Raw genomic sequence first — 11,780 nt, 5'->3', positions numbered from 1 at the left:
AAAAAACAAAAAAAATCCCACTATTGCACTCCAGTGATGGTCAAAATACATGCATGTATTTCTTGTCCAGGCCCAAAAACTGTAATTTTGATTTCTGCCCTTTAATTAGGTTGTGTTTTCACTGAAAAATGTAGGTTACTCTGTGTCCATTTTGAATAACATCCTTTAGCTACAGAGAACTTTTTTTTTTTTTTTTAAAAATCTTGACAATGAAATATTGACCAACTATTGAGGTATAGCGGTGAATGGTCAGTCAGCAGGAAAACAGTATCCAGGATTTTGTCTTTATTTTTTATTATAAGAAGCTGTTGTTCCCTTGTCATTATAAGTATTTTAGAAAACAAGTTCACATATAACCCACAAAAGTAACATTTCAACCTTAAAAAATGTTCTTCAGTAAGAATATTTTCTTACAAAGAGAGGATATATCTGCACAGTGCGGTATAGACAAAGCATCATAATCATCAAATATTAAAGTCATTGCAGCATTGAATCTAGCAGGAATATATAGCTGTGTGCTTAGCTGGATCACCACAAGAGGCTCATTATACAAACTGAAATCTGCATCAAAATCTTGCACAGTGGCTACTCTTACAATCAGAAGGGCTGCCACTAACAATTATTTTCATTATCGATTAATCTTATTTTTTTGATTAATTGATTCATCATCATTTTGGTCTATAAACCATCAAAACAGTGAAAAATGTCCAACACAGTTTCCTACAGTCAACAGTGACGTCATCAAAGGTCTTACAGTACTTTGTCGAAAAACAGCTCAAAACCCCTCAAAAAGATATTCTCAAAGATATTCTGTGATATAAGACAAGGAAAAGCAGCAAATACTCAAATTTGAGAACCTGCGTCCATCAAATTTTGCGAATTTTTACTTTAAAAAGGGCCTAAGTGATTATTCAATGATCATAATAGTTGCTGATTAATTTTCTGTCAATCAACTAATCAATTAATCGTTGTAGCTCTAATAATCAGCGAATTACTTTTAGTCATTTTGAGTATCATTCATGGCTAATGCTTGAAGAAAAGGAAAGTCATCCCAAAGAATAACTTGATCTGTTCCTTCTTCAGGCCCATCATTATCACATGGACCAAAAAAACACTGCTCCCTTGTCATCCCATCAGCTGCCATATTCTGGTAGCACTTTGGACTAAAGGATTCCTCTGTCTCCAAAAGGGGCTGTGTGGACTCAGATCGCAGGTAGACATGATGAGGCTCTTTGGGTGGCCTGCTTGTGCAAGCACCAGAGAAGATCACAGTAGCATAGGGAACAGAGTCGCTGTTTGAACCAGAGTAGCCAGGGATGAAGGGTGAACCACAAATGGAGTCTCCGAGATCACTGGTGTCCTCTGCACTGTTTAACCACAGGTCATCATCCTGTTTATTTAGTTTCATAGGTAGGTCCAGGAAGCTGAGGTGGGACAGGTATATTGGATTTGGCTCATCAGCGTCCAAGGAAAGGCTGGTATCCTGCAAAAGGAAAATACATTAGTCGTCAGTGTCCTTAAAGGAATAGTTTGACATCTTTGGGAAATGAGAAAATGACTCTACCTACTCATGACCCCCAGTTAAACCACAATGTGTTGTTACAGTATATTATACACTTCAGTTTTTGTATAGATTAAACAAATGTGATATAAAGTGTTAATTAGTGAGCTTTAGAGGTGCTGGTCTGCTAATTTTGTTTCCTGACCTGGGCATACTGTTTTCCCATGTTTCCAGTCTTTATGCCATGCTAAGATTTATGCTAAGCTAAGCTAAGCTACGAAGCTACATAGCTTCATACTGTATTTAGCATACTGACATGAAAGTGATGTTAAGCTTGTCATCTAACTTCATCTATTTACCAAAATATCAAACTATTCCTTTGAGTAATAATGTATAGGGCCTATACTACATCACTTTTTTCATGGAATTTTCAGTAGTAATTGATTTTTTGGCCACTTGTTGGCAACAGACTGTAAACACAAGATGGATATATTATATCATAAAGTTCAGTGTTTGCCTACAGTGAACTGACTACCTGGTGTATGGAAGTCCAATATTCTTCCTATTGTAATCACAAACTTCTGAGGGAACAATGCTCCACTATGTTCACCAGCTAGTTGCTAACTTTGTGTGTGTTTGGTGCTGGGCATGTAGTGTATAGCGGATTTATTAGAGCTTCTTCACTAAAAACAGCTGCCTGCTGGAGCTGGAAACAACCCTGATGAGAGTGGTGAGACTGTTCCAAAACAGCAAAGTTGCCAAAACAATGAGCTGAAAGATGCTTAAACTGTTCATAGAGGGGAACTCAGAGTTAGGTCATAATTTTCTGTGGGTTTGTCATTATGAGCGACACATTTCATATTTGATCCATTATTCATATAAAATATTGAGAAGTGCAGCATAACCTAAACAGGTTTTTATTAAATGAAACTATTACATCTTGCACTGGTTAATTTTCCATACCCGTGTTGAGTCTGAAGTCCATCTTTTGATGCTGCTATTTGCTGGATCTGGAACAGCTGGCCAGAAACGTACCTTCAGCCTGCAAAACACGATCAAAATGTACTGAGAATAAATTACATCAAAGCTCTGCAGCTTAACACAGTGTATCTATGGTATTACCTTTTGTGGTTGGAGAAACAAGTCATGACAACAAAAATAATCATCAATGACAGTCCAACACCAGATGCAGTCACAATCATCACAACAGCAACCGCATCTGAGAAGAGAAAATACATAAGCTGAATGAAATATCAGATGTGAGAACACAAAATGTCTTAATCTCTCAGTGATGTTTCAAGAGAGCCACTGGAATAAAATGATACCAACCAAAGGGCTCAATTTCAAAATGAATTGTTGACCCATTCCGGCTCCCACTGAGTGTGCTAACCATCAGGAAAGCTTCGTATAGAGACAATGTGTTGAGGTCTCTGAGGATCACCCTCCTCTCCTCCAGGTCCGCATTCACCACTGAAATAACAGTCACACATCAGATAGTATCAAGTGCATAAAAATGTTTTAGACCAGCAAAATTAATGGTCTTGCACCTACCGTTAATGGGTCCCTTCTTATCCTGGTAGACGACTTTGTAGTTCTGGATAATTCCGTTCCTTTGATCTAAAGGTATTTCATCCCAGGTAAGCTCAATATGAGACTGCCATGTCTTCTTAATTCTTATTTTTGGGACCACAGATGGCGCTTCAAAAAGAAATATCATCATGGGTGATTATTACAGCTACAGTGGGTTTACTGAGCTAACAAAATTTAACATTGGATATTAGCCTATGATTTGAAAAATCATTTATCTTCTATCCACAAGAGGGCATCGTCCTATCACACACCATCTCCTCCTGATAAATTGCACAATATATGTTTTTTTTAACTCATGTGGCAAACTCTTTTCTCACTTCTTCAAAGTTGACGCAGCCTGACTCCCACACCTCTGCCTGCTCTTTGTGTGATCCTTCTTGTGTCTTTGGTGACTTACCCTTTTGTCTAGAGTAGGCATTAACAGTCTGAGGAAGGCCTATCCCATCCTTAAACCTAGGATACACAGAGATCCCATAGGGCTTGTATGGCTCAAAGCTGCCTATTGATGAGAGTGAAGAGGTTAGAGTGGATCAGTGCCCATAAGCTTCTAACAGTGTGTACAGGCAGGTTGTGCACAAGAAAAAGAAGACCATGCATAAGAGTGAATTCTTGAGGTGTAGGATGAGCACCAGATTAGGAAAGTCAAATCAAATGTGAGTAAAATAAGAAGGACATGGTCCTTAAAACCTACAGTATAAATACTATAAAACATACCTGTTATGGCAAGGCTCGACTGGTTCCTGTCAGCAATTTCAAACTGGATGAGGGAAAGGTCTGTTTTTAACAAAGGTCTCCATTCCACCACATAATCGGTGAGACTTGAAGAAACCAGTCTTCTCCACTGGACCAGTAGGGATCTGTCATCTTGAGGAATGGCTCTAACGTCTGATATCACAGCACGATCTACAGACACAAAACACATAATGCACATTGTGTGAAAAATGTATCATACCAGAGCCATTTTCTAAGCCAGTTTAAGCGTGTTTAAAGATGTCTGTGTTACCTTCAGGTTGGTAAATACGAACTTCAGTCGGGGGGGATTTCCCTGCTGCATTTACAGCACTCAGATACACTTTCTTTGCTCTCCCAGGGAGCTGGAAAGCACAGTAATTCCCTGTAGTAGAGCACACCCGACCCCTTTCAACTGGCGCTTTTTGCAGTGAGACAATATATGACACATTTTGGCCATTGGCGCGGAATTGTTTTGATGGCTAAAACAGAAAAAAAAAAAAAAACAGAGTAGATATTTTAAAGGCAGACCTCACACACTCAACCACAGCTATAACAGTAAATATATCAGTTTGTGATGGGTGCCAAGCAACGTGTGTTATGTGTGTACCTTCCAAAACAAGTGTATGTTGAGTTGTTGGTGCGCGTGATTCCCAGATACCTTCATCCACGAGTTTAGGCGTCCAGTGGGAGCTGAAAAGAAAAAGACAGCTGTCAACTTTACAGCTTGTCAAAAGCCTGCTCTTCTCTTCTCACTCTCAAAGTAAAAGTTTTCTATACAAGACAGGTCTATGGATTCGCTGCCAGGGTGTGCAGCAAAACTCAATACATCAATTCAGTCTGTGCTATAGAGCAAAGCAATGGGAGATGTAGAACATGACATTAGCATATATTGAAAAGGCTAGGAAATGGAAGAAAAGGCGATAGATTGGAAAATGTTAGAGTGACTGATTGTGTCACTCTTAATTGATCTAAGCCCTACCACTCTCCAAGGTGACCCCAGACTGGCTGCTGCTCCATTCACTCCACGGACTTTGCTGGTATCTGACTCTGATCTGGGCAAGATACTGAGTCCCATGGAGGAGACGACACTGGTCCACAGGTCTCATTGGCTTGACACGGTCCACAAGGATCTAAAACATATCCCAGAACACACACATTATAAAAATATGACTCCCTGCACACACACATCTCACCTTCAGACAGGTTGTATGGCCGCTTATAGCCACTGTATCAAAAGTTAATCTTAATAACAATAACCTTTCAGTTTATATGGACACTGGAATGATTTGTACTCACTGGTTCATTCCATTGGCTGCTGTCAGCGGTCTTAAGTCGGACTTCCAGGATCAGGTGGTAGCTATGCATCCAGGCCTGGTGCTGGGATAAACACCACCTTAGCTTTAGGCAGCCATACCTTTTAGGAACTGCTTCAACCTTCAGAATCTTTGGTTGGTCAAACTTTGCTGAAATAAAACAGTTACATATAACCAATTATTTTAGTTTTCCTAATATGTATAGAAAAAAAGTACAAATTATATGAAAGCCAAAGCATACGTGACCATGAAGATCCGAAGGGACATGTTAAAAGATCAAATAAAAGATTTACTCCAGGAATCCAGGTAATTCAAATAAGACCTATGTATGATGAAATCCACGTTGGGCACATTACACAAACTCAGAGCTGCTTTAGGAGCACTTAAACTCTGCCAGAGGATGAAGTTCACATCGCTCCAGGATATGACTGGTAGCTGTATGCTGAATGCCACACACATAGAGGGTGTGGGATGTTTCTGCATACTTCATATCACTCTCATTATTGGCCTAGGTACACTGCATATCAACAAACCCTCAAATAACATGACATTATCCAGATTCTTCCTAGAATTTAATAAATATCCTTCTGAAGTATCTCCAGATTCTTGGGGTTTTGGCGCAGCCATTATTGAAATAATTAGAATGCTATATCAACCATTATAATCAATTACTAAATACTGGAAAACATTTGGTAAATAAAATTTTGATGGAGGTTACAGCTCACCTACAACACGCGTGAAAAAACATTCAATAAAAACATGTTTTCTATAATCATCACCTGCACTGACAGGTTCCAATGTGATGTGTGCTGAGGTTGCCTCTCCAAGTTCATTCACAGCTTTCACATATATTTCCATGTCTGAGAACAGGACAAAGTCAGAGCGAGGGATTGTGTAGTGGTTGACTCCTGGTGGCAGATTGTAAGTGTGGTTCTCCTTTGAATCCCTAAAATGAGGAAATCATAATGTGGGAAATGCAGTGGTGCAACCCCACAGAAATATTCTGTGAAAAATGACACTTTAGATATTCCTGATACCAAAATGACATTTTCTTTTGCACAACTGTGACAGTGTATTTCCAAAAGATGTTATATTCAGGCAGAATATTACCATATCTCTGTGAAGAGGATGTACTTCGTGAGGAGGTGGGTGTCCTGCTGCCTGGGGTCCCAGTTACAGGTCAAGGTATTTGGGTTAGTGAGGTTTGTCTGACAGCTGAGGTTTTGGGGTGCTGGTGGTGGATCTATGCATAAATACAGACTAAAAAGTTAGAGATGGTAGAGGTATTTGTTCACTTTTTTACTCCCAAATTTATCCCTTTGAATTTGATTCACTGACAGCTGAGGTTCTTTATTTTCAGGCTCCTGGTATTGTGCATGCTGGCTCACTGTCAAACTGTCACGGCTTACTTGACACTTGAATAGAACAGAGCCACTGTTGTTATTAGTAACACCTGTGCTTTTCCTACTGACAAGTCCTTTTCAAAGCTGGAAAAGCAGAGATACAATTAATAACATTAATGATGGCTGAATCCCATTTAGTTTTTCCAAATTCATGACTCTGGTATAGTGCATGATGGTTCACCAGTATGGCTTCATTGGACACTTAATGGAACTGAACCATCATTAATGTAATCAGATCCACCTGTGCTTTCCCTGAAATGATCTATTGGTCTATTGGTGGTCAGTTCAAGTTTCACTAAACTAGGCAATCATATCTGTGCATCATATCTGCAGAACTTCAGTTTTCAATTTTAAATTTGTAGTTTTTCTGAAGCCAAAGAATGATTAATCTTTGGTTTAGCATTTAATATGTGTCTATCCATAGATCCACCAAAATGTGTCAGATCTTTTAGATAAGGTGATGAAAAATTGAACATTTGAGTTAATTAAAATATTTAATTTAATATTTCATTTTCTCATTTTTATGTTGAGCGCACATGTAATACATGTAATGTTTCTCTTACTGCTTGAAAAATTAAATGATCAAACATTTTTCACTGGTAACACATGGAAAGCGATATAGGCAAGATAATTTGATTATTAATGAGCAAACGTGTAATAGAAGTTGAAATCTCTCTCACATCCAGCTCTGATCTCCACTCCTCCTACTATTTGAATGGGTGAGGCCTGGACACAGCAAGTGAGGATTGCCTTGGTGTGATTGAAGCTTGGTATAACAACCTCGGAAATCCTGCCGCTCTCAGCAGCCACAGGGCTGCTGGGAAGAAAATGATCGCCAAGGCGCCACTCAATATGAACAGCTTGTCCAATGACCAGAGGGCAGTCATCTCTAATGACACAGGTGGCTGTGACAGGTGACCCCAAAGGCACCGTTGAGCTGGACGTCTGGACCTTTGCACATGGCTGTATGTCATCCTCTAACAATGAGAAAATTAATTTAAATCACAGGGTTGTCACAAATCTGGCATGTTGAAGAGGATAATTATTGGAAATGTCTGGTGTTTTGTAAATGATAACTATTATAAAACCGACAGAAGCTTTATATTCAATTTTGACAGTATCCAAGAAAGAGGGCAGAAGGTGTAATAACAATTGTCTTTGTGACTGCTGGTTAGGTATTTCCATTTAGATTTGCTATTTCACTCTGAGAGCAACACTCACTGTTTCTGGCTCCATTCACAAATGCCACCAGCATGACAATCACTGACACCCATGTGGATATCATGATGATAAAACCTGTTAGGCAGCAAAAATGAAATACATTATTCTCAAATTACAAACTTCCTTGCCCTAACAAGACAATATTTGAATTGCCCTTCTTTCCAAGTGGCACACTGCGTTGTGCGAAGGAGGAACTGAGAGTGATAATGTCTGGCGTTTGAAAAGACATCATCAACGTGTTGTTTCAAGTGTTTGGTATGGCAGGCTGATGTGATCTCCATAATGCATGATATTTCAATATAAACAGACAGCTAGAGAATGCATTCACAAAACTATAGCAATGAATAATCTGCAGTGCTACCTGTGTAAGAGCGCATGCAGAACAAACCCGAACACTGACACGTGACACACTCATGAATAATAAAAATTAACATTCATGACAGCTTAGGTCCACATTTATGTAACATTATTACACAGAGGATGTGGTATATAAATCCCTCCTAGTTGTTACAAAATGAAATTAAAATTCTCTGTGGTGAGAATAACCTAAATAGATATCACCAGTAACTCTCTGTACTCTTCTTACACCATTCAATTAGAGGGATAAAACTCCTCCAAGCAGAGAGAAAAATTGTAATTGCCAGTTGTTAGAAGGTAACCAGCCTTGTTGGGCATGCGCTCCACAGCTGATTGGTCATGTCTAATGAGCAGAAGATGGGAGCTTGTAAAATAAGCAGATGGGAGCAATTCTCTAGCATATTGCACTTGTGATATTAAGTCAACAACCTGCTTCTTAAATTCAAGAATCAGTTGGGATCACATCACATTTATTAGCACCGGTGGGAGGGAGTTTTTGAAATACTCACCATTCCACAAACATGAACGTTTAAAAATTCATTGAATTCTGGTTCCCAGTTCACAAAGCATCACCAACAACATGATGTGAAGGCCTGTCTCTCTGTGCTGTACAGGAGGAAAGACAAAACTATTATTAGTCTGGAATAGCGCTAAAAAGATTTGTCAATTAATTAATGAAACTGACAGAAAATTATTTGGCGTGTATTATCATATGTTGAACACCAGATAACGTGAAAACTTAACATATTGTGTTAAAAGACTTCACATCATGTGTGACACATTTCATGATTGATATTTTCACATTAGTACATGTCATTTATCACGTGTGAAAGCATTTCAATGTGATGAAACATACAAACGCACATGTGGTTTTTGGGCTTATGACATCACTTTTGAAATATATTTCACGTATTTCACATGTAAAAGCTGGATTTTTTTTAGACTGATTTCACTCACATATAAGGCAAAAACAACCAACTTTTGCTTGTTGTTACTTCTCAAATGTGATGATTTGCTGTGTAAAGTTTTTGTCAATTGAACATGTTTTATGGGTCGGCCAAAACAAAAATTTTAAAGATGTAACTTTGGGCTCTGGAAAACTGTGATAACCACTTTATCATTTAACTTTATTTTATTTTAAACTCACTACACCAATTAACATACGTCTTTCTTTTAATATGTATTTATGACACAGTACAATCATACATAAAAAGGAAATACAAATAATATATACACAGTGTGTATTTCCCTTTATTTCTTTGTTTTTATTTGGGCATTTTAAATCTCCATACAGAGTATCAAGCTTACAATTCATTTTTAAGTGCTACTAATTAAGTGGTACTAAAGGTAATTATTAAATGCAACTAAGAACTAAACAGGGAGGAAATCTCTCAAGTGCTATCTGACAGTATAACTGACCCTTATTGATTTCTACACCAGAAATGCATTTCACACAACATACATGTACACACACGCTCACATGCACATATATACACACACACGTCCAAAGAGCCAGTAACTGAACCCACAACGTTGAGAAATGTCCTGTGGTCTGGTCTTGTAAAACTTGGTCTAGGTTTCCCTGCCTGATTCTGGTAAGCACCTGAAGAATCTTGAATCTATTAATTATTCAGGCTAAAACACGCAGGCTATTTCTACAACTGTATCGCCAATAGACTCTTGAGTGTTTAATTCAATGTAAATAGTGATGATTTGTTATTAGATTTCCAACTATCCTGCCTTCCATGTACTTCTGGTCTAGAACACTGCTACCTTTGGGTGGCAACGGTACATCAAGGCAATCAAATTGCAAGCAACGTCATAAGATGACGCGAGGTATTACTTCAAAAATGTGTAACTTACAGGCAGATTGCTGTCTTCAGACCACAATAACCTGCCTTTTGGTGAAGTCTGTGCTAAAGAGATGTGAGAAAAATGGAATTTCTTATCAGCCGTGTGCATAAAGGCTGCTCTCCTTTTTAGAATTCCTGCTTACCTCTAACAGGCAATTGCCCTCGGTTCTGACAAAGGGCAGTAGAGAGTGAGGTAAAGAAAGAAAGAAAAAATGCTATTAAATTTAGAGTGTGTTTTGTCAACAAACACAGTTTGATATGCTTAAAATGAAGACAGGAGTGGTTATTTTCACTGTATTGGCCAATTATCTTCCTAATGTATTGATACAAATTTGTTTTCTGGATTAATTTTTGTTTATCAGTGAGTCATGTCACTACGAGTAGAGACACATTTTGCTATAACCACCATATGTTTCCTTTCCCGTTGCTGTTGTGGGTTACAAAATGCCCACTTTCATGATTTAGCAATATCCTTGACATAGAGTGCAATGACAAACTTACCACTATTTCCCCCTTTTGGTCTTATTTCCCACACTACGCCGTGTAATTTAAATAAAGAATTTGGAGACAGTTAAATGAAATTTAGTTTTCATATTTAAACATTTAAAAATCTTAGAGCAGTTCCCTCAATCTCGGGCAAACTGATCTTTGTGTCAGCAGTTGTAAAACTCTCAAAATCTAAAAAGGAGGAAAACAATCTGTTTCACATCCTCTTTTTCAATGGATGACAAGAACAGAAACATGTTTTCCATAACTTAACATGCTAATGCTACTTCAATAGTGACACCCGCAACATTAGGAAAACAGTCAAAATGACAAAACAACTGACAAAACACTGTCCGAGATATTATTTGCAAAAAAACAAAGCTAAGAACATTACTGAGTGTTTCCTATCTCCTATCAATATGCCTAAAAAGCTTTAATAACTTTTCATTTGACACTTCTTGAGCAATACACTTTAAGTACTTTCACTTTAAAAGGAGTTTATCATCTTGGAATTCTGAAAAATAAAATTGAAATATTTGAGGATCCTCTATAACAGTAGTATTTCATGTTTTCAAAAATTTGCACTGGCATTTTTAGAAAAGGAAACTACAAAGAATATGTGGCAAAAGCGCAATACTGAATGGCCTGATTTTAAGGATGATAAGCGAGAGTTTTAAATAATATTAAGTTGATAAGTCTTTAAGATAATCAGGACGCAACTATCTAGCGTGAACCTATGTCATTCAGAAACGAGTTTTGTGAAGTTTCCCTTTTCAATGTGGCACAACTATCAAAATGAAAGGAACAGCAAGTTGCTTGATGTGAAGATAAAGGAGAGCCATCAGAGAGGCTTGCCACTCACCACAGCAGCTGCAGCAGACCCAGAAAGACGAGAGGCTCTCATCAGCCCGGATAGATCTAGATGAAACAGTGTGGCTTAGTGCAGCTCAGATTGGAGGACATATGCGTGTTAACTAAGCAACAGCAGCAGCAGCAGCAGCAACAGCAACAGCAACATCCTTGTTTTGAATTTGTGAAACTTCACTATTTTCCAGGAAGAAACACATGACTGATGGGGCCCAGTTCTGGGAAGGAATAGTGGGGGCTTTCTTGTAAGAAATGAGTTGGACAGTTCAACTGAAATAATAAAATCTGGAACAAATTTTTAATTCTTTACAGGTGATAGTGGATGTTTATTTATTGTGTAGAATATATAGCCATTCTGATATGTTATGAGAAATGGGAACAGTTCAATAATTAAACGTCAATCTCTGAACATGTGAGGTGTCTGGCCTTTGGTTGTATGAGAGTAGGTAGGTATTTC

At 38.1% G+C, this 11,780-nt stretch overlaps 1 protein-coding gene across 4 annotated transcripts; it reads right to left on the bottom strand.

The window, feature by feature from the left end:
- Positions 1 to 887: 887 nt before the first annotated feature.
- Positions 888 to 11,460, bottom strand: csf3r (colony stimulating factor 3 receptor (granulocyte)). 4 transcript variants are annotated; one of them, XM_044360424.1, is made up of 18 exons: positions 11,319 to 11,460; positions 9,981 to 10,033; positions 8,627 to 8,723; positions 7,761 to 7,835; positions 7,220 to 7,516; positions 6,247 to 6,379; positions 5,916 to 6,082; positions 5,120 to 5,286; positions 4,803 to 4,953; positions 4,431 to 4,513; positions 4,095 to 4,302; positions 3,806 to 3,994; positions 3,489 to 3,590; positions 3,053 to 3,199; positions 2,831 to 2,971; positions 2,624 to 2,720; positions 2,465 to 2,543; positions 888 to 1,483 (listed from the first exon to the last, which is right to left on the bottom strand). In XM_044360424.1, exons 4-18 carry the CDS (start codon positions 7,822 to 7,824, stop codon positions 998 to 1,000), a joined length of 2,511 nt encoding a protein of 836 aa, XP_044216359.1. In that variant the 5' UTR covers positions 7,825 to 7,835; positions 8,627 to 8,723; positions 9,981 to 10,033; positions 11,319 to 11,460; the 3' UTR covers positions 888 to 997. The 4 variants fall into 4 exon arrangements, with proteins under 4 accessions (XP_044216359.1, XP_044216362.1, XP_044216361.1 ...); XM_044360427.1 differs by having other exon boundaries at positions 4,482 to 4,513; XM_044360426.1 differs by having other exon boundaries at positions 9,981 to 10,028.
- Between the last annotated feature and the right edge of the window lie 320 nt (positions 11,461 to 11,780).

Source organism: Thunnus albacares, chromosome 8 (genome assembly GCF_914725855.1).
Source record: "Thunnus albacares chromosome 8, fThuAlb1.1, whole genome shotgun sequence".
Lineage (NCBI taxonomy): Eukaryota > Metazoa > Chordata > Actinopteri > Scombriformes > Scombridae > Thunnus > Thunnus albacares.
Note: the sequence above shows the minus strand (reverse complement) of the source record. Positions and strands in the feature narration are given on the sequence as shown.

What these genes read in the sequence shown, in the direction of transcription:
- csf3r (XM_044360424.1), bottom strand. Translation starts at nt 7,824, where the DNA reads ATGATATCCACATGGGTGTCAGTGATTGTCATGCTGGTGGCATTTGTG. An exon ending in GCAGCCAATGGAATGAACCA is followed by an intron (nt 4,954 to 5,119) that starts GTGAGTACAAAT and finishes GATATGTTTTAG; the next exon opens with ATCCTTGTGGACCGTGTCAA. An exon ending in TGTTTCTCCAACCACAAAAG is followed by an intron (nt 2,544 to 2,623) that starts GTAATACCATAG and finishes CGTGTTTTGCAG; the next exon opens with GCTGAAGGTACGTTTCTGGC.